Here is a 27,760-nt window from a genome sequence, read left to right as displayed (position 1 = left end):
GGACTACTGGTCCTCACAAATCTATAAAAACACACAGAGAGCGAGAACGCATGCGCAGTAAAGTCAGTCGTTACTGGTGACAGACATTACGCTGCTGTGTTTTCATTTTGCGTCAGCATTCAGCGCCGGAAATCCTCGCGCCGCTCTGTGTATCTAGTCTCGTGCGCTGCCGACAATCCAGTGTGATGGGGAGCGGTTGTTCGGTGAAGATGTGTGACCTCGCGCTGATCTGCCCATAGGTTCTGAAAAGTTAAGTCTCGTGCCCTTGTCCCCGCGGTGTGTTCGTTCATGCTCGCGGCTCTGCGAAGTTGTCGCGCGACCGCGGGCCTGTTTAGACAGCGAGCACCGCCGGTGTGTCAGGAGCAGCTGCTGTTCAGGAGCGGTGACCTGGGTAGGGTGTGCTGGATCCGGTGGACCGGTAGCAGCATGAAGAAAGCCGCGAAGGACGCGCCGCTGCGGCACGTGCGCTCCAGGGAGAAGCGCGCGCACCGGGAACTGCCAGGACCGAGCACCGTGCACGCGCAAGTGCTGAGCGCCGGTAGCAGAGATAGCGGGAGCGCGCTTTACGTATTTTCCGAATACAACCGGTAAGAAGAGGGGTATTAGTAGTTGTCATTTTTGCCTCTACTTTTCTATGAAGGGTTTACACTACATTTCAGAACATTGTTGTGAGGAGAGGATTGTTTTCAGCCACATAACCACTCCAACTTATTCCGGTAGTAATGAATGGTGTTCCATTACTCCAAAGAACACAGTTCCTCAGACTAGTGCTGGGGGCTTTATACCCTCCCTTTGATGCTTGGCTTTGGGCATTGGGCAAATGATTAGGCTCAGTACAACTGCGGGTATAGATTTGGGTGTGGACTCATGCTTGTTACTGCAGTGATTCTGATGTGGTGGTGTGTTAGTGTGTGTAGTGCGGTACAAGGGGATCAGACACAGCAGTTGCTGCTGGAGTTTTTCAACCCCTCAGTGTCAATGCTGGACTCAGGATAGTCCACAAACCAAACATATCCAGCTATCAGCACCCTGTGGGTAGTGTCCTGTGTCCAGGGCTGGGTCACTGCAAATGGAACCCATGGAGCAAAATCATTCTGCCTATAGAATGCCACATGGAATGATGGCCCTGTGTGTGGACTGCTCCTGATTTTCACAAGAGCCACATAAATACTATATAACAGACATGTCAGCAGAAGTCTCTTTTTGGGCTACTTTTGTCTCACATCAATATGCAACGTCCAGCACAGCCATATCTTTGCTAGAAGTGGGCCAGATATGTTTTGTGATGTGAGCCTAATGGGTATTTTTAAAGGAACACTAGGTACAATTTGGTGTTTTTTGCTGCTGGGCTGCTCCTACATTTACAGAGTGTAAATCACTTTCACAGCACTGCCCTTTAATCAGGGTGGGGCATGGAGTTGGGACTGGGGTGGTTTTCTACCCTCCTCTAAAAGTTACATAGTGCAGTTTCTGCAGGCCTGAGCCTGGAGTAGCAAAAATAGAGGCTTTGTTCTCTCTAGTACAGGCCAGTGAAGCATCACAGTGATTTTGAAGCTGTATTTTTAACCCTCAAAATACTGCCTAGTGTTCCTTTAATATTTGTGCCCCTGTTTTAATCACATGCTTGTTTTCTGTTTAGGTACCTGTTCAACTGTGGGGAAGGAAGCCAGAGGCTGATGCAAGAACACAAGTAATAACCATAATTACTAGGACAGGCCTGAATAGCATTTTACAGCAGTCCCTCATATTTTCAAATGATTCTTATTCTCTTTTTTTTTTTTATTATAAAATTGCCATTATGTTGACACCTAGTGGCTCAGAGCTGATTCTGGGTCTGATTATGTGCTAAATCTATTTAAAACAGCTGACTCCTCGTGGGGGGCTCATTACTTTACGTTTTTGTAAATTTTGCAGTACCTTATTAACTGTTTATAACGGTTTGTTTTATGATTTTAGGCTGAGGGCGGCTCGCTTGGACAACGTATTCCTGACCAGGATGAGCTGGGAGACAGTTGGAGGCTTGTCGGGTATAATGCTACAGCTAAAGTTCCTACAGACAAATATGCTAATGTGCAAATAATGCTAAGACAAATATATAAAATTTGAATGGAAAGTAATTGAATAAATAAATCTAACTATTTCTCTGTGTATATTTCTTTATTTAGGGATGATTCTCACGCTAAAAGATACCGGAGTATCAGATTTTATCCTGTCTGGACCGCCACAGATTGTGTGTATTATCTATCTCTCTTTCTCTATCTATCTATCTCTCTCTCTATCTCTCTCTCTCTCTCTCTCTCTCTATTTATGTCTTTCTATTTATCTCTCTCTATCTATCTCTATCTCTTTTTATCTCTATCTCTCTAACGCTATCTCTCTCTCCTTATCTCTCTCTCTGTCTCCTCTTTATCTATCTCTCTCTAACGCTATCTCTCTCTCTCTCCTCTTTATATATCTCTCTCTCCTCGTTATCTATCTCTATCTATCTATCTCCTTTTTATCTATCTATCTATCTATCTATCTATCTATCTATCTATCTATCTATCTATCTATCCCCCTCTCTATCTATCTATCTCTCTCTCTCTTTCTTTCTCTCTCTCTCTCTTTCTTTCTCTCTCTCTTTCTTTCTTTCTCTCTTTCTTTCTTTCTCTCTCTCTTTCTTTCTCTCTCTCTCTTTCTTTCTCTCTTTCTTTCTTTCTTTCTTTCTCTCTCTCTCTCCTCTTTATATATCTCTCTCTCTCCTCGTTATCTATCTCTATCTATCTATCTATCTCCTTTTTATCTATCTATCTCTCTCCCTCTATCTATCTATCTATCTATCTATCTATCCCCCTCTCTATCTATCTATCTTTCTCTCTCTCTTTTCTCTCTCTCTCTCTTTCTTTCTCTCTCTTTCTTTCTTTCTCTCTCTCTTTCTTTCTCTCTCTCTCTTTCTTTTTTCTCTCTCTCTCTTTCTTTCTCTCTCTCTTTCTTTCTTTCTCTCTCTCTCTTTCTCTCTCTCTCTCTCTCACACACATATATAATAATTCCAGTTATTTGGCTTTTCAGTGTGGATGTAAAGGGTTAAGTAACCTGATGTAAAACATTTTTTTTCTTTGTAGGAGAATTATCTGAATGCAATCAAAGTGTTTTCTGGACAATTAGAGGACATTAAAATCTGTAAGATCCCACTGACACACAGCCTCTTTATTTTGCTCGTTTTTTGTGGTAAAAATGACTGATCGCAGTGTTATGTTTCCTTTTTGTTCCTGTTGGAGAGCAGCTGTGAGGCCGTACACTGAGTCTGAATATAAAGACGACACCATGACTGTCACACAAGTGCCTTTATTCGGTGAGTGTTAGTGGAGAATAAAGCTCTAGATTACAGTGATTTTTCATAGTCGTGACGTTTGTTAATTTGGACCCAGACGGCAAAATAATCCTGGCTCCCCATGTTTCATGGCCCACTTGCCGTACGGCATTAAAGCACTTGAACAAACAGCTCCAACTTGCCTCATGAGGACCAAATAAACACCAAATTAGAGCTGCATGCCCCCAGAAGCCAGGTTTTGGGCCAAATATGATCTCGTATACAGTTTACCACAGCCGTATCTTTGGCAGAAGTGGACCAGATGTATTTTGTGACATGGGCATTGTTTTTTATGCTAGTTTTTGTTCCCATGCGGTTTGCAGATATTCCTTATAGCTGATAATTCCAGATCAATTGGGACAGTATATGAAATGCAAATGAAAACAGCTGTGATGAGGAAATTCTGATTAATTCTAAAAACACAAACTTTTAAGTTATGCCTTATGAACTTTAAAATACACTGCTTTTATTTCTTTATTTGTGTGGTTTTTGTAGCTGAACAGAGAACAGAGGGTGTGAGGCAGCGCCGCAGTTCTAGTGGCAGTTCCCCCTCAAGTCAGAGGAAGGACCTGTGGCAGCCAGAAGAGTGTGAGGAGTGTTGTACTCCAGGTACGTGTTAGTTTTATATTGATGCAGCCGCCTGTAGACACCTGAAATAAAGGTTTTTTCCTAAAATTGTATTCACTGGAGCATGTTACAACCTGATCGCAACAATCTGATGAAGTTTGCTGTAGTGAGAGCATTGATTAAAATAAGGGCAGATGGGTGGTGTTTCCCCTGAGAATTCAGTTATCTTGACAAAGAGGCACTGTGTGTGTTTAGATAAACAGAGAAAAGAGGGAGTGAGGCGGCAAAGCAGCTCTGGTAGTGGTTCTCCCTCCAGTCAGACGAAGGAGCTGTGGAAGGCAAAGGAATGTGAGGAGAGCTGCACTGACAGAAGTCCAGGTACTACACATCCATCCATCCATTATCTGTAACCCTTATCCAGTTCAGGGTCGCGGTGGGTCCAGAGCCTACCTGGAATCATTGGGCGCAAGGCGGGAATACACCCTGGAGGGGGCGCCAGTCCTTCACAGTGCGAGAGACACCAACCCATTGATGTTAATGTTGTACTTGGTGTTATAAGGTTAAGCTACTGACTTAGAGATAGAAGTTGATGTCACTTAAATAAATTAGAAAATTGTAAACTTGAATGTGTATTTAATTACCACTTTTTGGGGGGTGATATGGTACAGGTCTGAGGTGGGGAATGACAGAAACAGTTTGAGTAGCACTGTGTTAAACAAAAACTCGAACTTATGCCTGTGATATCAAATAAGAACGCTTTTAAAGTAGTGTTTATCATCAGACACAATTGGAAATGACTGTGTTGTCTGCTTTATTCAGAAGGCAGAGAGAGAGCCACGCGGGATCCTTCTTTAGTCGTGGCGTACGTGTGTAAGGTAACCACGCACTTCATTTACTCTTTTTAAAAATCTCTCTAAATTAAATAGAAATTCTGATTCGTTTGAGGGAATGTAAACAAAGTCATTCAGAGTGGTTTAACGTAGAGTTCCTGCCTCACGTGTCTTTACAGTGGTGGTGATACGAACCGGGAGGTGTGACATATGCATTGCAATATATTGCATTAAAATATATTTTTGACCCAAAGCTTACAGTACAACAAAGTCCCTGCCGTCAGGTGAAGGATCTGTAATTATTTCCACTTTCTATCACTAGCTATAGCTTTGAGAGGTATAACAAGCTTTAACTGTCCCCATTCTCATCAGCATCACTGTGAACAAAACTAGCTCTGTAAGTGTCTCTAGAATATCTGGAGAATTTTACATTAAAACTTTAAGAATGACTAGGTTTACATTTTAACAGTTTAATCATAGAGAATTCTGTTAAGAAATAAAGCTTTAATTAAATTAACTGAATTCGGTTCTTTGTTGATGCCTAGCTTCATCCAAAGAAAGGGAACTTCCTTGTGCAGAAAGCAAAAGAGCTAGGATTACCTGTGTAAGTGTAGCCTTTTTTTTCTGTTGTCTTCTTTAGAGTTGCATTCATATAGGTGTTTAATTAAAAAACACATTTTTTATTCATGCATATTTTCATAATATGACATATGTAATGGCTAATTTAAGACATTGGATAATGATGTGGGTATGTTCCTATAACACTCAGGTTACGAATGCTAATGTAGATATAGGAATATGTGATGACGCCACTGTTACCATCCTGATTTGTTACTTAGCTGATTATGTTTTAAATCAATTCACTTTAACTCTAGATTACTTGTTTCTTTCTGTCTCACAATGATAAATAGCATTTTATCAAGTTACATTGGCATGGCAAATTTTTCATAAATAAATATCTTTTGGACAAAACAGGGCTGAACTTCACATTGTTAGTCTGCACATAAAAATAACACTTTTCTGTTCTGCTCTGGTGATCTGCAGGGGGACAGCTGCAATCGGACCAATTATAGCTGCTTTAAAAGACGGAAAGAGTGTGACCTATGAAGGGAAGGAGGTACTGAAGTTGATTTGCTGCTTAATAAACTTTCCCTTTAAAGGCTAAGCACCACTTACTGGACCTCCATGAATATTTCACATTATTTTAGTTACTGACAATTTTATTAAATTAACGGAAAAACCCGAGCTCACTACGGAAATTCTTGAACGCGACCGTGACGTCACTGGTGGACAACAGCTGAACAACGCCGCGGTAAAACACCGTTATGACTGACTGTTATGACAGTATCTAGCTAAATAACCAACATTATTCATGACAATAGCCTAGCAATAAGCTAAACTCAAATGTAGAGGTACCGTTATTCTTGTAAATGTGATCGAAGTCCAACTCGAATTCATCCGACACTATAAACCTCCGTAATGCAGCTACGTAGCCGAGTATAATCTGAGACACCGAGTTTAGCGAGTCAAGCTAACGTTAACTAACACCAACTAAAACAGGCGAAGTGAGTGTCCTTACCCTGTTTACCTCCATGTTACAGAGGCTCTTGAACACCTTTCGTTGGTGTCCTTACATGCCCATATTGTTGGAAAAGCGCCAGTGAAATGAGCTACAGATAACGGAGTGAGCGGATGGTCCTTTCCAAAGTGCCCGTTTAAAGTGGACAAATTTAGTCCATTTTCTGGATATTTTGGGATCTTTGGGCCATTTGTTCACAGATGTCCCACTGTACATTGAATGATTGCAGCCAAAAACAACACACCTTTTCGTCATTTTGCATTAAATTAAGTGCTTCTAGAGTTGTTGTCCACCATCTACGTCACAGGCAAGACGCCTATTAGAGTTTCCCAACACCGTTGGGGGGGGGGGGGGGGGGGGGGACAACGGTCTTTTAAACCTTATTCCTTGAATTAGTAAGAAATAACATGTTTTCTGACTCTCAATAAACACAAGTTAGGAACTCAAACTCCACTGTATTTATTTGTTTGACACTTTCATATCGCTGGTGCTTAGCCTTTAAATCTTCTGAATCCTTCTAATTGCAAGTCAAATATATGTATAAATGTAACCATTTAAGTGGTCAAGAACTACTTAATTACAATAACAAATCAACTGCATCTCATTTGAAATGTTCTAAAGGATAAACATTTTTCTGAAATTGTACTGTTTGGAACAACACAGCAGTAGCAATATAATAAAATTTGCTATAGTCACAGCAGGGATTAAAATAAGGGTAAAAGTGACATGGGTGGCGTTTCACATGACAATTAGTCTGTTTTCACAAATGGTTAATGTGTCTCTTCTTTCTGTGTGTCTCTGTCTATATCTTGTTTTTCTGTCAGTGTTTTATTTATTTATTTTAACTGACTGTGAAATAGATTTTGAGAAGCAAAGATATAGCAGTTGCTGTAAGATTTCTTAGACTTTACTCTGTGCTCCTCTTGCACTGTCAGAAGTTTTAATTTATCCTCGTGTGTGTGTGGACCGAAGGTGTCCTGGAGAAAACCAATTTTGCACTTGGTTTTAATATTTTTCAGATCCTTCCAGATGAAGTGTGTACTCCCACGGAACCAGGCCTGGTGTTCCTCGTGATTGATTGCCCATCCGAACGGTTTATTCAGCCTCTCTGCATCAACGAGGTCCTCCAAAGGTACAAAAAAACAACAACTGTCTATCAGAATAATACACATGGGACACTATCATGATCACTGCATTCTCTTCATGTAAAATGACCTGTCAATATATTTGCCTGTTGTTGTTTGAAGTGCTTATTTTAGCAGATATCTATTAACAGGCCAGTTCTACTAGTGTTAGTATATTTTCTGAATAAGCTGGTAGTTGAGTAAACATCATTCAGACTGACTCTTGGAAATCTACCACATTTCTTGGCAATGAAATGGAAAGTCATATATTACATTGTGAAAAACAGAGGTTGTTATGCTTTCTCTTTTATTTGTTGGTCTGTCCTCTCTGTTTTTCTTTGTCTTGCTTCAGTGCTGTTCAAAACACTGAATTTCTAAGCTTTAAGTGAAAGAAAGTATGTTTGAGAAGATCTTGGCAAAAGGAGTTGATTACTTCTGATGTCTAAAGCACTAAAAGCTTCAGATACTAGGTTCCTCTAATGACCAGCTTGGGAATGTGAACTATGCTTCTGCGTGTATGTCAGGTATCAGAGTGGGGAGGATGGAGCCACACTTGTGGTGCACATGACCCCGGAATCAGTGCTGAAAATGGAGGAGTATCAGCGGTGGATGGAGAGGTACATTCCCACAAAAAACCCACAGTGCTGAGGTTATTGTGTGGCACTGACACCTGGTTTCCCTGGATTTTTGATAAACTCACACATTAAGGCTCTTTGTGAAATGAAAAAATGCAGTTGGTATTTTGGGGAATGTGTGTTAATTTGGGCGTTCTTTTCTTTGTCAGGTTCCCTTCCAGTACAGAACACATGATCATGAATGAGCAGGCATGCAGCGTTCACAACGTCAGGAGCCACAAGATCCAAACACAGCTAAACCTCATCCATACTGACATCTTCCCCCACCTCCAGAACTGTAAAAGCATGGTAATGCATTCCTTTACTGGTTTATTTGTTGGATTTATTGTGATTTAAACAACTTTAACAATATTTATTAATATTAAGACTTATATATTGGTGACTGCAATTTTTTTTCCCCAGAATAATGTCAGGACTTGTATATTTTAAATATTCATGCCGTCTCAGGGACGGTTTCCTTTTGTTTTGGGCCATTTTTTCCACATATTGTGAATGTACACTACCAGTCAAATATTGGACATTTTCTCATGAATTAAATTTGCCAGTCCTTCAGAGGGCAACACACACACACACACACACACACCCACACACACCTACGGACACTTTTGAGTCGCCAATCCACCTACCAACGTGTGTTTTTGGGAGAACGGAGAACACACCACACTCCTCACAGACAGTCACCCGGAGGAAACCCATGCAGGCACAGGGAGAACACACCACACACCTCACAGACAGTCACCCGGAGGAAACCCACGCAGGCACAGAGAGAACACACCACACACCTCACAGACAGTCACCCGGAGGAAACCCACGCAGACACAAGGAGAACACACCACACTCCTCACAGACAGTCACCCGGAGGAAACCCACACAGACACAGGGAGAACACACCACGCTCCTCACAGACAGTCACCCGGAGGAAACCCACACAGACACAGGGAGAACACACCACACTCCTCACAGACAGTCACCCGGAGGAAACCCACGCAGACACAAGGAGAACACACCACGCTCCTCACAGACAGTCACCCGGAGGAAACCCACACAGACACAGGGAGAACACACCACACTCCTCACAGACAGTCACCTGGAGCAGGAATCGAACCCACAACCTCAAGGTCCCTGGAGCTGTATGACTGCGACACTACCTGCTGTGCCACTGTGACGCCCTTAGTTAAATTAATTAATTATTATTATTTTTTTATTATTATTATTTTCTACATTGTAAATAAAATACAGAAGGCATTAAAACTATGAAAGAACACATATGGAATTATGTAGTAAACCAAGTGTAAACCAACCAGAATATGTTTTATACTTTAGAATCTTTTTCCAATAGCCAATCAATAGCCACCTTTTGCATTGATGACAGCTTTCCACAAATCAAATCAAATCAAATGTATTTGTATAGCGCCTTTTACAACTGACGGAACATTTAAATCAAAGCCCAATGCAAGCAAGCCGAAGGCGACAGTGGCAAGGAAAAACTCCCTCGAGGCTGGAGGAAGAAACCTTGGGAGGAACCAAGACTCACAAAGGGGACCCATCCTCCTCTGATCAAACTATAGATTGAATTTTAAATGATCACCAATGAAGTGTCATTATGCTACATAATAATAATAATAATAATAAGGTGAGCAGCTGGTCTGGTCTGGTCTGGGCCGCAGGAGAATCCAGCAAACAATCTTCCATCAGTGGGCCACCATTCTCTCAGAAAACAGTAAAAGGGAAGCAGTTAGTTTAGTTGAGTGCAGCAGAGAATAAGAGCATGTGAATATTTTCTTTAGTGTAGTGAGGGATCTGACTGTAACAGACTGGGAGGAGGGAAACCAGAAGGAGCTCAGGCAAAGACATCCTTTCGTTCCAAGCAAGACAAATTGTGAGCACATCATCCAGGTTTACCCTGATTCTCCATGTCCATGAGTTCCTGAAATGACAACCTTAAACTAGACAGAGGTTAGATGCCAAAGGCTAAACTGAACAAGTGTGTTTTGAGCCTAGACTTAAACATAGTGACTGTGTCTGTGTCCCGAACACTAGCTGGAAGATTGTTCCAGAGCTGAGGGGCTTTGTAGGAGAAGGCTTTCCCCCCCGCTGAAGTCTTATGAATTCTGGGTACTAGTAAGAGGCCGGCGCCCTGAGATCTGAGTAATCTTGGTGGTTCATAGTGTGTGATGAGGTCTTGCAAGTATTCAGGGGCGAGACCATGTAAGGATTTATACGTGAGTAAAAGAATTTTGTAATCAATACGGAATTTAACTGGAAGCCAGTGAAGGGCTGATATGATCAAATTTTCTAGTTTTAGTGAGGACCCTGGCTGCAGCATTTTGAATTAACTGGAGTTTACTCAAGTTTCTGCTGGAGCATCCTGATAAAAGTGCATTGCAATAATCTAATCTTGATGTAATAAAAGCGTGAACTAATTTTTCCGCATCTGGGAGGGATAAGGAATTTCTTAACTTAGCGAGGTTCCGAAGATGTAGGAAAGCTGTTCTTGTAATGTTACCTATATGCTGATCAAATGATAGATCTGAATCAATTATAACACCCAGATTTTTAGCTGATGAGCTCGGGAGAACAGGGAAGTCAAAATTATGTATTAAGTCTGATACCTTATTTATAGCAGGTTTTGGACCTAGAAGGAGAACCTCGGTTTTGTCGCTGTTTAGCAGAAGGAAATTGTATGACATCCAATGCTTCACTTCTTTAACACAGTCCTCCATTTTCTTTAGTGTTGGTTTGTCGCCTGGTTTGGCTGATATGTATAACTGTGTGTCATCTGCATAACTGTGGAAGGTAATGCCATGCCTGCTAATAACTCTGCCCAGTGGCAGCATGTATAATATGAATAGTAAAGGTCCTAAAATGGAGCCTTGGGGAACTCCAAATCTCATTTTTGTATGAGTAGAAGAAACATTATTTACGTTTACAAACTGATAGCGATCTGTGAGGTAAGACTTAAACCATGATAGGGCTGTTCCTGTTATTCCAACCATGTTTTTTAATCTTTCTAGCAGAATAGTATGATCAATTGTATCGAAAGCTGCACTGAGGTCTAGTAGAACTAGCATGGATACGCAGCCTCGATCAGAGGCGAGAAGAAGGTCGTTTGTTATCTTAACTAAAGCTGTTTCGGTGCTATGGTGTGGCCTAAAACCAGATTGAAATTTTTCATATATGTTATTCTTACGCAAGTATGAGCTAAGTTGTTGGGCCACAACTTTTTCTAAGATCTTAGATATGAAGGAAAGGTTAGAGATGGGTCTGTAATTGGATAGTACACTAGGATCAAGATTCGGTTTTTTGATCAGGGGCTTAATAACTGCTAGTTTAAATGCTTTGGGTATGTGACCTAGTCTAAGGGACGAATTTATGATTGTTAAAATGGGATTGATTATGACTGGTTATACTTCTTTAAATAGTTTTGTTGGTATTGCATCAAGTGTGCAGGTCGTACAATTTGACGAGTAGATGATTTTCTCCAGTTCTAGCTGTGGTAGTGGGTCAAAGTCCTCTAATCTTTCTTCTATGTTTTGTTCTATATCATCCACACCAGATGACAGACAGGCTGGATTTAGTAATATGGTATTTATTGTTTGTCTAATATTTTCAATCTTATTGTTAAAAAAGTCCATAAAAGCATTGCTGGTGGGAATGGCTGGGATCTGTGGATCAGTAGCTGCCCGATTGTTTGTAAGTTTAGAGATTAAATTAAAGAGTGCTCTAGGATTGTGTTTATTATTTTCAATCAGTGAGGACAGATGTGCTGAACGTGCATTGACGAGTGCCCTTCTATATTGGATAAGGCTGTCTTTCCAGGCACAGTGAAATACTTCCAGTTTAGACGACCGCCATTTCCGCTCTAATTTCATTACGGTTTGTTTTAGGGTGAGCGTTTCTTCATTATACCAGGGAGCGAGTTTTTTCTGTTGTAGCTTTTTAAGCTTAAGCGGTGCTACACTATCTAAAGTTGATCGAAGAGTGTTATCTAAGTAGTCCGTTAGTCTGTCCAGCTCCAGTGGGTCCGCTGGACTACTGACTGAGGTCAATAAATCCACACACTCGGCATTCTCTCAATCAGCTCCATGAGGTCGTCACATGAAATTTGTTTTCAGTGACCAGCTGTGGCCTCGTCAAGACTTCATCTGTAGAACCAATCACAGCCTTAATGTGTTTGAGGCCGTAACTTTGGTTGTGCAGAAGTAGGGGCTGGTACCACAGTGAATAGCCTTATTCCACCAATGACTAATGAGAAGATGTGTCCAAACTTTTGACTGGTACTGTTGTTTATTTGTTTGTTTGTGTGTGTGATGTAATTGGAATTCAAACATTCTCCTGCTCTTTTGTGATGTTATGGTACATTTTGTGCAGTAATATATATATATATTTATATAAAACAATTGTTATTTTATTCACCAAAAAGTAGCCTGAAAATTTTTGTTTGAAAATGGCAGGTGAGAAAAGTGTATTCGTTACTGAGTTTGTTATGAATTCCAACAAGGAAAAAGTGTTGCAAAAGCAGGGTGCATTGAATATTCTGGGGGTTAATATTGTATCTGAAATATGTGTAAGCTTTCGTTTAGATGATTTAAAGGTGTTAGCGTTCATGAACATAGCACATTAATATGTAATTTTTGGGATATTTTTAAAATAAAAAATTCAATTTTCATGTTTAATGCTACACATAAAAAGTTAACCAAAAAAAAAGTTTGAGAATATGCTTGTATTTTGAATAGCTGTTATATGTTACACAAAAACACTTAAAAAATTATTTGTGCACCTAATATTTACAAACAAATGCTAAGAATAACGATAGAAAACTGTTAGAATTAGACCTGTGCTTAATGTTACCATTATATCAGCAAAGAGTGTGCATTAATCTCATTTACTGTCGGGTTATAATCATTTATTGATTTTTTTTTTATGCAACCGCTAACATTTCTGCATGTAAATAATTGAACATTTAACATGTCGGGTGATGGGATGTTCCACTTTTGTATTTATTGTAGACCAGAATAGATGGCTATCTGTTTGAATATTCTTGGAGCTGCAGTTCTATAACATCATGAAAACTACAGCCTATGTTATTTAATCTATGTTACAGAGAACTGTATATTTCAGCTTCAGGGTTCAGGGTTCAGACAAAATGCTGCCAGGTTTTAGCTCGTGTGGATTCTGTCTGATCATATAACATCACAACATAGGCTTGTTTAAGTGGTCATTTATGTTTTCCTTCTTTGTTTCCTTTAGGAGTCTCAGGCAGCTCTAAATGTACCCATCGTCAGAGCCGAGTGTCTGCTTAAATTCCAACTGAGACCCAAAACAGAGTGGCAGAGGTAAGTTCTAATTTCCCAGTCCAAATACTGATAATATGACATTGCTTTTTCCCACTGGGTGGATATTTATGAAGATACCAACCCTCAGACAAAGACTGAAAATAATTTTCATTGTATTTTCCCTGTGACTCGGCTTAAGCCAGGCCTAGTAAAAGCAAAACCAGCTTAACAACACTGTCCGCATCTACATGTCTACTGTCTCCAGATTGAAAATTCAAGTTCAGCGACTGTCCTTGTAGACAGCAGCAATGTGCAGTGGATCTCTAGTGTGACTGGGTACTGTCTAATCTCTCGATTGGCCAAAGACGTTTCCTTAAAATAGATGAAGGTTTCGCTTCAGTTGCTTTCAAGTCATTATATTCCTGTCAGCACTTGTTCAGACGACTGAGAGCGTTTGATTGTGATCTGTGTGTTTGTGTGTTCCTAGAGATGCCATCCCTTCCTGTGACAAAGAGGAATTTGTTATGGAGGCCGCAGAGGTGCCAAACTTTCTGCAGGAAGTGGAGGAGTTCAAACGGTTCCAGACAACTGATTCCATAGCCCTGTCCGGTGAGTTCCAAATAGAGAGAGAGAGAGTGGTGATTGCTTAGAGAAGAGAGGGAGGGAGAAAAAGATAGACAGGAACACTGATGCTTGGCGACGTTTCATTTTCTCAGCTGAGCAGCCTGCTGACCTTTTTCGCTCTCCGCTGAATCAAACACTTCACTTCTGCAGAGTCTCTGCAGAGTTTGGAGACCCTTAGAGGGTCAGTGTGTGGTTTAGAAACGGTCATTTGCTGCATTCCTACATGGTTGGTCAAACCAGCGCAAAGGATCAAGGGCATCCTCTTGAAGGGAACAGGGGATGCAAAACGTATTCCTGAATGATGCAGCAGCAGTTACTATACACAGCATCTGTTTGGTAGAGAGGCAACTGTGCAAGGCAGGAAACACACCCTGGACAGGGAGCTAGTCTATTCCAGGGCATCACACACTCGCACAGTCACTCACACACCTTTTGTTTTAAAGGTAAAGTGGACCGGTACCCTGAGGTGGTGTTTTTAGGGACTGGATCAGCACTGCCGATGAAGATCAGAAACGTCAGTGGCACTCTGATCAATATCAGGTAAAGAAGAATGTTTTCCCATTATCAGTTAGAAGCAGAAATAAGAAAACTATACTGTAATTGTAGCTGAATTATTAATAAATCTTAATTTTCATAGCTCTTCAATGTATTATGAATATGCAAATTAAAAATGTGTATGTTGGTGTACTCATCCACTGTTAACCTGCCCTAGCTCTTCTCAGTCCGTGCTGTTGGACTGTGGGGAAGGTACCTTTGGTCAGATGTGTCGTCACTATGGCAACGGCGTGGACGAGATGCTGACCAAGTTGTCGACTGTATTTATCTCTCATTTACACGCAGATCATCATACGGTGAGTATGTTTTCTACTGCTTAGGACCTTCACAGTTCACAGGGCCGGGTGATTTGACTAATTAATTTATTACATATTGTGTAACTGTTTAAAAGAACATTACCTGGAACTAGATGTGGTCAATACAGCCCTAAAATAATATCATGGTATTTTAATATTAAGTTTTAAAACTTATGCCCACTGTTGCTTTAAAAGGGATGTCTAAGATTGTAGGGAAATGCTGTTCTCTCTGGTGTGTTTATGTTCAGAACCTCCGCATCTTTATAAGGTGGAATAGTGTTTTTTATTCATTTATTCATTACCTGTAACCTGGAGGGGGCACCAGTCCTTCACAGGGCAACACACACACATTCACTCACACACTCACACCTACGGACACTTTTAAGTCGCCAGTCCACCTACCAACGTGTGTTTTTGGACTGTGGGAGGAAACCGGAGCACCCGGAGGAAACCCACGCAGACACAGGGAGAACACACCACACTCCTCACAGACAGTCACCCGGAGGAAACCCACGTAGCAACAGAAAGAACACACCACACTCCTCACAGAGCGGGAATCGAACCCACAACCTCCAGGTCCCTGGAGCTGTGTGACTTCGACACTACCTGCTGACTCCGGGGCTTTGTAAGCACATTAGATGGGTTTCAAACACAAACAGACTGGAGAGAGCAGCAAATGGTGAGGAAACATCCTCAGACCTTTTTTGAAATCCTTAAATACTAATGATTGTTACTTCTTTCTCTTGTTAGGGATTAATTAATTTGTTGCTGCAGAGAGAGCGAGCTCTGGTAAGTGTATCTCTTATGATAGAAAGCCTTTTGGCTGGAACATAACCTGTTTTTCTGATGGAATTTCTCTTTCTGGCTGTAGAAAAGTCTGGGGAAGGCTTTCACTCCAGTTTATCTGGTGGCTCCTCCTCAGATCATGACATGGCTCAATCAGTATCACGACCACTGCCAGGAAATTCTCAGCCACATCAAGTAAGTCTACCATCTTCTCTAGATGAAGACTGTGGACCAGTTCTTTAATTAAAATCATAATTTTCCTGAATCTCTAAAGTTTAAATTCTGCAGTGTTATTTGACATGCTTTAAATGGACAGGTTGGTTCTGATTGATACACTCAGCTAAATAATTTTGCATTAGCTCAGTCCAATATCTGAATAGCATGTCTGAAAACACAATTGCCTTTTTTTTGGGTTTTGCTATGAACCCCAGTCTTTGACGGCTTATATCTAGTTGTAAAGTGTTTTTACCATCCAGTTGAATACTGGACAGTGCTTTACCACAAAAGCATTACTTTCATTTTGGGTTCATCTTTTCTGAAAAGTGCTTTCCTCATATCTAAAGTATCTAAATTGAGCCTCAGAAGCACTGTGTCTTTTTTTTTCAAGAATTCTGTGGGGCAATCCAGGCCTGTAATCTCAAAGCCACAGAAGCTGATGGATGATATGAGGATTATGGCAGTTTGGAGAAGTTTCTCAATTCTCCAGTGATGGAGAATGTGTGATAGAGCACAGCAGAGCTGTGAGAGAGAGTTTTATCTCAAAATGTCCTCTAAGCTTGAGCCTCGAAAAAGTGTCTTTGTCTTTCACTGTTTTGTCCATTTATATCCATGGCAGAAACCATTGTAAACACTGTGTATATAGCAGACATTACACAGCTCTAACTATTGAACAGTGGCTTCTGTACTCAGAAATTCATAACCATTGTAACAGACTAATATTAAAGCGTTCTCATAATTCAGGCAAGTTAGTATAATCAGACGAGTCATTCTGACAAATTGTAATACACTACAGGAACTGAGGGGGGCGATATGGCTTATTTTTTTTATTAGGCACTAATTGCTCACCATTTGTCACACAGATGGATGCTGGCAATACAGAAAGATGAATCGAAGGAGTCTAATAAAACGTAGAGTAGCGTAAATACTGTTGCTTTCCAATGTGAAACAAAATAGTTTACAATTTTCAGTGGAAATCACTGTAAAAATATTTTATTCCAAGTAATTTTTGAGCATTTCTATTGGTCCATTCGTCATTAAATATTCACACAATGTGAAAGACAGCTGATATGTTCCCATGAGCCAGTAAACTAAAAATCCACAAAATTGAACACATTTTTTATAGGAGAGCAATGATATAAAATATAATTATTGGCAGCAATAGTCATTGAAGTGGCTCTTCTTCACCAGGTGTATTCATCAATCTCTTCATCTGATCTCTCCTACCTTTATAGGTTCGCTTTTACTGTGTGTTGTCATTTTCAGGGCCAATTTCGTTCGGCCCTATACACACATTCATCACCCGCTGCCTGAACAAATGGAAGTGCTTTTGAGCTGAATGGTCTTTTAGTATCCTTCACTCTTTCTGTCTCTCTCTCTCGCACTTTGTGTTTCAGCTTCATTCCATCTAAGTATCTGTGTGAAGGAGCAGAGATTCCCAAGTTTAAAACCAAATCTTTCATTCAGGCTGTCCTGAAGAGAAATGACCTCACTAAGGTAGGACAAGCTGAAGCACTTAACAACGTACAATTCAGTACCTTAAAACCTTCAGATATGTTCACTGTGTGTCTGTTTCAGTTTCAGACTTGTCTGGTACGGCACTGTAAGAATGCGTTTGCCTGCAGTTTGACCCATCAATCTGGCTGGCAGCTGGTGTTTTCTGGAGATACCATGCCTTGTGATGCACTTGTACACATGGGTGAGTTGTGCGCACACTTTTTACAAGCACAGTTTTGCTTTTGGAACTTGGGTGAACACTAGATAAGAAGTGAGCAATGCTAACATTAATATTATATAAAGAGCCTGGGTGGCATCTGTGTAGGAGCCAGTGTCCTTTTTTTTGCAGTTGTTATAATTGAGTTATATTTTTGCTTTTCTTTAAAAATAAACACATTTATCATCCATAAATAAACAAAACACTTTTGCTGATAACTCATTTGTAACACAATAACTCTGACCAAAGCTACATCACACAGTATTGAAGGGGACTTTTTTTAATTGGATTACTTTTTCAACATATATATGAACCCCATTTGAAACCCTTGGGTCATTCTACAAAAAATATTCAAAATAATAATCTGTGACTTGTTAAATCTCTTAATCCTTTATTTGACAGACAAAAGAACAAATGTGCAATTTAAAAAAATTGGGACAGTGCCAGACTTTTAATTTTTTTAGATCAAATTTCCATTTAACTACACCTTTTAACAGTGGGTCATTTTGCCCATTCATGCTTGATACAAGTCTGCAGAGACGACGCACTCACTCTGTGTCTACATAGTCATGTGTTTGTAGCATGAGCCCTGGCATTGTCTTGCTGAAATAACTATGGACTTTCCAGGAGAAGACATTGCCTTTTTTAGGCAGCATTTGTCTTTTCTGAAGTATCAGTCAACAACCCCACATCAGTGGAACCGTCACTCATGTCAAATCCAATGATGCACCACATGAGAGATGTGTGGCTTTAGCACCTTTCACTGAGAACACTCTGGATGCTGCCTTGGACGTGTTTGACCATAGCACACTTTCAGACCATCTGATATGAGCTTTATTGTCGTTGCGCATGTCGCAAGTACAAAGCAACGAAATGCAGTTTGCATCCATCCAGAAGTGCTTAGTAGTAAAAACATAAAAATATAAATATGTATATTACAAATGTACAGTAAATTGTTTGGGTATGGTGTGAATAAATATAAATATGTACAGGTTATGAATATGCAGACTATGAATGTGAGGGTATATAAACAGAGTATAATAAATAATATATATATATATGTGTACTTATGAACAGTGTAGGTTATTTATACTGTATGTACAATAGTGGGCAATATATACTACAGGTGACAGAGCCGGTAAGTGGTTTTTAAGTCCACGTGTTATTACCGTGTGTTAGGATAGTGTTTGTCCTTATTGTTCGGGTTTTGGGAGGCAGAGTTCAGGAGTGTGACAGCTGTGGGAAAGAAGCTGTTCCGGTACCTGGTGGTCTTAGACCGAAGGCTCCTGTAGCGCCTGCCAGAGGGCAAGAGGGCAAGTCTGTGTGCTGGGTGACTGGGATCTTTGATTTTCCCAGTCGTTTTCAGACACCGCTTCCTATAGATGTCCTCTATGGCAGGAAGTGGTGCTCCAATGATGCATTGGGCGGCTTTCACCACCCTCTGCAGTGCCTTCCGGTCTGAGGCAGAGCAGCACCCGTACCATACTGTGATGCAGTTGGTCAAGATGCTCTCAGTAGTGCAGCAATAAAAGTTCACCAGGATGTCTGAGGACAGGTGGTTCTTCCTCAGAAAAAAGAGGTGCTGATGAGCTTTCTTGATCAGTTTGGAGCAGCCGGTCGTCCAGGCGAGATCCTCAGAGAAGTAGACACCTAGGAATTTGTAGCTGTTCACATGCTCCACTGCCGTCCCCTTGATGTGAATGGGTGGATGTGGATCAGCATTCTAAAGTCCACGATGAGCTGCTTAGTCTTATCAGTGTTGAGCAGAAGGTTGTTGTTGTCGCACCACCCAGCCAGATGATCCACCTCCTTCCTATCGGCGGTCTCATCATTATCTTTGATGAGGCCGATCACTGTGGTGTCATCTGCAAACTTATGGATGAATGGAGCCATCAACAGGTTTGCGGTCATGGGTAACATTACCTAAATACAGTTGAGTTGATATGCCACCTATGATTTTTTTTATTTTTTTTTTGTACTTTTGATAGTTTGCTAAATGTTCACCAAAATGAATCATTCTCAGATTGCACAACAATCAATCCAACAAACTAACCTACTAAAACAAAACAAATGAAGGATATGAAGGACTTGCTCAGTTTGCTTCCGTCAGAAGAGTCGTTAACTTATTAACTCATTTATTATGCGTAACCTCTTATCTCTGTAGGGGGCGCCAGTCCTTCGTACGGCAATAACTTCTTAACTCCTTTTAAATATATTGAAATATTAAAATATTTTTTCCCCTTCGTTAACCAGGTTGTTATGAATTCAGAATGTCAAATCATACCTGTACTTCATAATGATTTATAGAGTAAACCTACGTTTTGTTTAATATTGATTATAAAACCAGGGCAATAAATTAGACCTGTGCTATATAGACATTTCCCAGTGTGGGGTGAACTTTGAAAACTCTTCCTTTAGAATCAGAAGCCTTGTTGAGTTTTAAATATTAAAACTGATTTATGATGTGACCACTTTGAGAATTCGTCTCACTTTTGTGCAATCCGTATTGGATAAAAGCAGACTGTGAGAAACGACCGTAGTGGAATCGAGCAGTGTGTGTGCGCGAGTCTGTGTAGGTATCTCTGTAATTGTTCTGTCCTGAGTGGGCTGGAATCAATAGGGATGTTCCTGTATTTAAAGCTGCGGGTTGGTTGAGTCCCCCTCCCCTCTCCCACCTTTTCTGCTTCCTCTCTCAGCCTGCTCTGTAATCGATCAGCACTGTAGGCTTCCCTGCAGCCCAAAACTCTTCTAATAGCCCCAGAGAGAGAGAGGGGGGGAGAGAGACAGAAAGAGAAAGAATGTTTCTCCATCGACTAGCTCTAAATTAGCTGGCTGAATCTCCCAGGCTGGCGCACGGCTTCCTCACCCACAGCCTTTATTACTGCAGGACTAGTGATCTAACACAAATACGATGATTGATTACTGAGGCTTGCATAAAGGAGGGATTATTTGTGTATGTGGGTTTCATATGTACTCTAGAAAAAAATGTCTTTGTAGTAAAACTAGAATAAAACTGGGTTAAAGGAATAAAACGATATCTTATTTGTGTGGGTGTTTGAAAGGCATATGGCTTTCAGCTACAGGAACGTTAATGAGGTCAGACACTGATGTTAGATGGAGATTATACACAAATGTTAGCACATAGCAATGTCTGTGTCCAAAGTGTGTGCACTTTAACGTGAGAAGTACAGACATTTGGAAATAGTGTATGCTTATGTTTGGACGTATAGGTTGTATATACACAAACATGCCCTCTGCCATGCTTCTTCATTGTGTGTGTATGGGGGTGTGTTGCAGGAAAAAATGCAACGTTGCTGATACATGAAGCCACCCTGGAAGATGGAATGGAAGAGGAAGCCATGGATAAGAGACACAGGTAGCTGTTCACTATCTGTCTCACACAAACACACATATACATGCCCGGGTTTCCTCTGGGTGACTGTCTGTGAGGAGTGTGTTGTGTTCTCCCTGTGTCTGCGTGGGTTTCCTCTGGGTGACTGTCTGTGAGGAGTGTGGTGTGTTCTCTCTGTGTCTGCGTGGGTTTCCTCTGGGTGACTGTCTGTGAGGAGTGTGGTGTGTTCTCCCAGTGTCCACTGGCGCCCCCTCCAGGGTGTATTCCCGCCTTGAACCCTGAACTGGATAAGGGTTACAGATAATGAATGGATGGATGGTATATTTGTATGACAAGGTTACAGTTTGTGAATTTCAATATTGAATGTCCATATCTCTCTCAAAAAAAAAAAAAAAAAAAAAAAATATTTTACTTAAAAATACGTAAATAACAAGTGATTATATCATTTCTGTTGCATGTTTTCCTCCATGTTGTAGTAGGACACAAATGGGTTTAAAACAAAAGATCTTTGAGCACATGCATCATTTCTGCATAAATGGATAAGACATTTTGTCAAAGGAATTCTGGATATTACATCTTTTTCAGCACCAGCTTTTGTCCACTACTTACTGAGTCAGAATGTGATGAATACCCAAGTAATTAGATATTTCATATTACCCTCCAAACAGTTTGCTTTCTGAGCCACTGTAGCAGTTACTCTAATAACGCATTGCTTTCCCATAAACAGCAGTAGAGAAATAAAGAAAAGCAGACATAGCATTCATGGTATTTGGCAGATGCTCTTATCAAAAGCTATTCATACTATACACTACACTATTTACGCAATATTACACTGTACTGTTCCCCTATGACTGTAGAGTGCTGTAGAATTTGTGGCAGTATTATACACATAAATAGAAAGCATCCTGCTGCTCACAGTCTCACACAGCTCCAGTCCTCACTCGCTGAAATGAGAAAAAAAAAAGACTCTCGAAATAAATGGGTTCTGCTGTTAACTACCCACATTTCCTTTAGACTGCTTTTGTCTGAAGTGGACGCTTTTATCTTATTGGATTCTCTGCCAAGATTGCCTTCGATTTGTCTCAGCCCTGTCCTGCGTTTTAGAGTCTGTTTGAATTGTTCTCGTCCGTACAGTCACGGTGCAGATAGAGAAAGAAAGAGTGAATGTTTGACCTTATCATAAGAATAATGAATTTCTAAAAGTAGGGCATCTCATACAAAAGCAGCAGGTTTTAAAGAGCAAGTAGGAGCACTGTGGTTAACTGACAAGTTTTTCCACATCACATTGATCCAAAGGGCTGCTGCTGCTCTTCCCCTCCAGATCCTTTATGAAACATTTAAGAATCGGGACCTCAGATCTGTTTGTGGTAAAAGTTCACAGAGCACATTCTCTGTGCTCACTTTTTTAAAAAAGGTTTTCACTTTGTATTTGGTTTGCTCTGTTAGTGTAGTGTAACTTGTTAATGTCCAAAATCAGTGTTTTTCACATTTTTATATCTACACTTTGATCATCTCAGCACAGAAAGTCGAGCTTTACTTTGTGTGAAAAAGGTATGAGGAAGGGACCAAATTACTACTCTTACATTAAATTACTTCAAAATGCAATGGTGTGGAACGTTTAAAGCAGCAGTAAGTAGTATTTTTACCATGGAAGTACAGCTTCAAAATCACTGATTTTTCATTGATCTGTAATAGAGCTTTTCAGCACTGCAGAAACAATACTATGTAACTTTGGGAGGTGGACAGGAAACTATACACTCAACTTACATCATTTGTAACAGTAGGGTGACTAGACGTCCTCTTTTACCCGGACATGTCCTCCATTTTAGACTTAAAAAAATGTCCGGGCGGAATTTCACAAACGTCTGGGATTTTGTTTTTCTGGAGCTTACATAGAACTTCGAGAAGTTTCGTTCACAAACTAGTCCCGCCCTCCCCTACTCCGATAGGTTCGCTTGAGTGAGAAGGGGGCGTGGCGAAGTAGCCTAAAATCTTCTGATTGGACGGTCTGACTGTAGAGCTACCGTTATTGGTCGATAACCTTCTCTGTAAACATTTAATTGGTCAGTCTGCACGTCAGTTTTTTTGGTCTTTTTTTTGGTCAGTGTCATGAGAGAGTTTCTAAACTAAAGTAGGTTTAGTGCAAAATCTCTAACACACCTCAGACTACTAGGAGAAAATGACTGATTGCTACTTTAAAGGAAGTCAGCTGCTTAGCTGGCCACCTTTAATTGTTGAGCGATTGATTTATTTTTCGATGTAGATCAGGAGAATGCCCTGTAAGCAGTACGGCCTTCACAGCTGGACATTTTAAATTTTTTTTAAAATGGTGTCAATGTGAATCCTTGGCTCCACAGATCTACAGAGTTTTAACCCAGAGAAAGACAGACTGAAGTCGAAAGTGTAAAGCTCTCCTTGCTTCATGTTATAATATCTGACAGAGTGACCAATTAGTCAGCTCCAACTCCAGGAAAAGCAGCCAAGCATTTCAGCTTTTAGCCCAGGTGAGCAGAACTTTCAATTTATCACTGTCTCTCTCACTCTCAGCTCTCCAGGGATGCAGTGAAAGTGTTGGAAGAAGGCCTGAAAGAAAAAAAAAAAGAGGAGAAAGGTCCAAGAGTTTAAATAGGTTTTCCTGATAGTTTATCATTGTGTGGGCTTGGCTGACTTCTGTTTTTTATATTGATAGTGTGTTTGTGCGTTTTCAGTGAAATCATTTTATAGTTCGGTTCCTCAGTCCAATATGTACAGTTTGGCCAAAGTAAAAAAGTCAGACACATTAATATTCTACACTTAGCAGCATCACAAAGCGCTGATAACCTGGACAATGAGTGTAGAATAGTGTAGAATTATTGTGCAAGTCGTTTTGAAGGGCAGTTTGCTGTGTCTGGTTCACTCGCATCAGCACAACACACACTAACACACCACCAACATGTGACTGCGGCGCTGAGAATCATCCAACCCTCTGTGGTGGTCCTGACTTTTTAAGAGCAGGGTGAAATGGGGATAAAGTCACAGCTCCAGGGACCTGGAGGTTGTGGGTTCAATTCCCGCTCCAGGTGACTGTCTGTGAGGAGTGTGGTGTGTTCTCCCTGTGTCTACGTGGGTTTCCTCCGGGTGACTGTCTGTGAGGAGTGTGGTGTGTTCTCTCTGTGTCTGCGTGGGTTTCCTCCGGGTGACTGTCTGTGAGGAGTGTGGTGTGTTCTCCCTGTGTCTACGTGGGTTTCCTCCGGGTGACTGTCTGTGAGAAGTGTGGTGTGTTCTCTCTGTGTCTGCGTGGGTTTCCTCCGGGTGACTGTCTGTGAGGAGTGTGGTGTGTTCTCCCTGTGTCTGCGTGGGTTTCCTCCGGGTGACTGTCTGTGAGGAGTGTGGTGTGTTCTCCCTGTGTCTGTGTGGGTTTCCTCCGGGTGACTGTCTGTGAGGAGTTTGGTGTGTTCTCCCTGTGTCGGCGTGGGTTTCCTCCCACAGTCCAAAAAGACACGTTGGTAGGTGGATTGGTGACTCAAGTGTGTGTGTGTGTGTGTGTGTGTGTGTGTGTTGCCCTGTGAAGGACTGGCGCCCCCTCCAGGGTGTATTCCCGCTTTGCGCCCAATGATTCCAGGTAGGCTCTGGACCCACCATAACCCTGAACTGAATAAGGGTTACAGATAATGAATGAATTTAACATATCGAGGCAAAACACCCAATAATATGGGTTTGAAAGGACATGGAGATGTGAAGAAGCTGTTAATTTAATAAAGCATATGATTTTGCAAATCAGAAGCCAAAAAGAGTTGGGATCTAAAGCCAATGCTCAATACCAATCTAGTGGTGCTGTGTTCTCTGCGGTGATGAAGCACCAATACCATGCTCCAATACAATTTAGAATGTGTAGGGAGTGGTGTTTGGGATTGAAAAGGATCTATCAATATCAGACCTCACTAATGTTTGTGGTTGAAAGCAATCCGATTCTAATAAAAAATACAAATAAAGCTTTTCCAAAAGAGCTGTTGCTGTAGAAGAAGAGACCAAACTACCATTCATTACTCTTAGTTTCCCAAGAAGCTTTGGATGAATGCCCAAAAACTTTTATACAGTGTGTATACTGTTGTGTGGTAGATATTTAACTTGATTTCTTGTTTGTCCCTGTGTACATTTGGATTGTGGCATCATTCCTGGAGGGAGTTTGCTCTAATGGTGTTTTTGTTGTTCTTTCCCTCTCTGAGCAGCACAACCTCGCAGGCCATCGACATTGGGATGAAGATGAATGCGGAGTTCATCATGCTGAACCACTTCAGCCAAAGATACGCCAAGATTCCCCTCTACAGTGACGACTTTAATCAACGCGTTGGAATCTCCTTCGACCATATGAAGGTGAGCCAATCCAGTTTGTTGTTTTGCTGTTCTGCTCATTGTATAATTAATAACAGTGTGTAATTATGTTATTTTATATACAGTTATGTTAAAGTAGTGGGGAAATCAATGTGTTAAGTGAACAAGGAATTTTTTTGTAGCAGTGCTTTGTCACTTTATGGCTATTGTTGTAATATTAAAAAATTGCCTTTTTATTTAACAAAAACTAGAAGTAAAAAGTAGTTGTTTGAAAATGTTTTATAACATATCACATGTTTATTACATTGAATAGTTAAATAATTATTATATAACGCCTATCTTTGGAACTTGAGAGTATGCTTCATGTGTTTCTTGAATTCATCTTGTAACACTTCCTATATATTTTTAAAAGGTGTTATTAAATATAATTGCTGAGTTACAAATGTTCAACAAGCTCCATATAATTTGTATTTTTTTCTTTTAGATCCGTCTTGGAGATTTCCGAATCCTTCCTCGGCTCCTAGCTCCTCTGAAGGCACTGTTCGCTGAAGAGATAGAAGAGATGGAGGAGAGGAGGGGACGGAGGGAACTGAGGGCAGGGAAGGCTGAGTCTAATGGCCAGGCAGGAATAGGAGGTGGAACAAAGAGAGAAGAGCAGGAGCCCAGCCAGGAATCGGCCTCGAAACGGCTCAAGGCAAACTGAGCTTCCACCGTCAAGTCATGTGGAAGGAGTACCTTTTGTAGGAATTCTCCAGCTTCTTTTCAACCTCAACTCTGTAGGCTACATCTGTAGGGTACAAGCACTTACCACATATTATTTCTCTTTACTAGGAAAAGAACAGAAAGTCTGTTGACCACACTTGGAAAGGCAATGGGAAGCTGCTGAATTGGCATTGACTTATTCATCCATTCATTCATTCTGTGAGCATTTCATACTGAGCAGGGGCCAGGGTCTCTTTGTTGAATTTTGGGGTAGATATATGTGCACACAACTTGTAGAAAGTGACCAAAGACAAGGGCCCAGCCCAGTGCCCCAAGACCCCGCGGCTCTGTGGCAGTGACACGACTGGTTTCGCCCCCATGTTGCTCAATTTATTTTATGTAGTCATCTATTTAAAATGGTCACTTGTAAAATTCGGCAGCTGCCTATTGGCTTTTCTTTAATTTATTTCAATGGTTTCTATTAAAATGCTAATAGGAAAGTATTATCCACGGTAAAAACCTAGTAATATCCAAAGAGCAAAGCCTTGTGTCTCCAAAACCATGTAAAACATTGGCTTATCCTTAAATTTGAATACTTTGTTAAAGGCAGCGGATATTTTCAAAATATGTCTAAAATTTAAAAGAAATAAATACATTTTGCAACAGATGCAGCAGATGAAGGTAAGGTTGAAAAATGCTGGAATATTCCAGGTTCAGAAAAGACTCAACCAATGGACATGATACTAAGTATGCTATAAAAAAAAGAGAGATTGTAAGCTTTCAACACTATTTATCTTTTGCCTCTTAAAGATTCCTTGTTTATTTTAGTATTCTCTGAGAATATGAATTTTTTTATCTGATTTGGGTGAACTCAACCTGGAAAATTTCACCTCGTATAGATTGAAGCAGGCATATTTCCCACAGAGTTGTGGGTATGTGCCTCTTTTCTGAAAGCCTACACACTGGTGTAAACCTAGAAGAGATTTGTCAAGTTAATACAGGTGTGAACGTTTTTGAGTTGAAGTGATGTAAGTGATTATTGTGGATTTGTATCTGGATTAAAGGAAAGTGGAATAGACGTCGTGTTTAAACGCAAACTAAGGGGAAATTTACTAAATCTTTACTTCCTTAAAAGAGTTGTTTAATAAGGGCATTTCGTATTTCTTAAATTAACCAAAGAATATAAATTAATAGTTATTACAAATACTGCCTCAATGTAAAGGTGGGTAAAATGACCTATTTCTTTAAGAAGAATTCTTCAAACTGTTTGTATTCATCAAACCAGTTCTTGATTGAGCTAGAGAAGTAAACCAGTAAATCAAACATTAAAACCACCCACAGATAAAAGGAATAACGTGGTTTATTATTGTTGTGTGGTTTATACAAATGAATTACTGAAGCACTGGTAGATATTTGATTGTAATGGACAGGGGTCATTTGACCTGTTGGTTCTTCTGGTTGATATTTTGAATGATGGAGATATGGGCAGTTGTGACTGATCAGCCATGGTGAGTGTACCTACTGACGTTGATCAGCGGAGATAAACGACTGACTAGAGATATCTCAATTAGAGAAGGACACAACAGCTGTCCCATCCTATGTTTTTTGGAGGAATCTGTGAATCGTACCCTGAGGTGTATGACGCACAGGTCATTTGACCCCTGTCCGTTGTCAGAATCAACTGCAGTAGAACTGGAAGCATCAGGACAGGACTTTTACTTTTAACTCAGTTTAACTCTTCTGTCCTTCCAGTCTAATCCCAGTGAGATACAGCTGTGTGCCCTCAACGTAACTGTTCCCAAATGTACACTAACGTTCACTCCAGCAGCTCCCTAAACACTATC

General features: G+C 40.6%; 1 protein-coding gene across 1 annotated transcript; it reads left to right on the top strand.

The window, feature by feature from the left end:
• Positions 1-77: 77 nt before the first annotated feature.
• Positions 78-27,246, top strand: elac2 (elaC ribonuclease Z 2). Its single transcript, XM_066675354.1, has 25 exons — positions 78-587; positions 1,640-1,690; positions 1,957-2,027; positions 2,166-2,230; positions 3,102-3,159; positions 3,263-3,331; positions 3,845-3,958; positions 4,172-4,294; positions 4,736-4,791; positions 5,292-5,350; positions 5,791-5,863; positions 7,345-7,457; positions 7,974-8,066; positions 8,234-8,372; positions 13,335-13,420; positions 13,848-13,969; positions 14,428-14,524; positions 14,697-14,835; positions 15,586-15,624; positions 15,707-15,816; positions 17,235-17,334; positions 17,416-17,536; positions 20,849-20,927; positions 25,112-25,256; positions 25,699-27,246. Exons 1-25 carry the CDS (start codon positions 289-291, stop codon positions 25,915-25,917), a joined length of 2,640 nt encoding a protein of 879 aa, XP_066531451.1. The 5' UTR covers positions 78-288; the 3' UTR covers positions 25,918-27,246.
• The last annotated feature ends 514 nt before the right edge of the window (positions 27,247-27,760 follow it).

Source organism: Hoplias malabaricus, chromosome 6 (genome assembly GCF_029633855.1).
Source record: "Hoplias malabaricus isolate fHopMal1 chromosome 6, fHopMal1.hap1, whole genome shotgun sequence".
Taxonomy (NCBI): Eukaryota; Metazoa; Chordata; class Actinopteri; order Characiformes; family Erythrinidae; genus Hoplias; species Hoplias malabaricus.
Note: the sequence above shows the minus strand (reverse complement) of the source record. Positions and strands in the feature narration are given on the sequence as shown.

Bases quoted from the DNA above. Each gene is read 5' to 3' on its own strand.
- elac2 (XM_066675354.1), top strand. From the start codon at position 289: ATGCTCGCGGCTCTGCGAAGTTGTCGCGCGACCGCGGGCCTGTTTAGA. The intron at 13,970-14,427 runs GTGAGTTCCAAA...TTTGTTTTAAAG, and splicing joins TGATTCCATAGCCCTGTCCG to GTAAAGTGGACCGGTACCCT. The intron at 17,537-20,848 runs GTGAGTTGTGCG...GGTGTGTTGCAG, and splicing joins TGATGCACTTGTACACATGG to GAAAAAATGCAACGTTGCTG.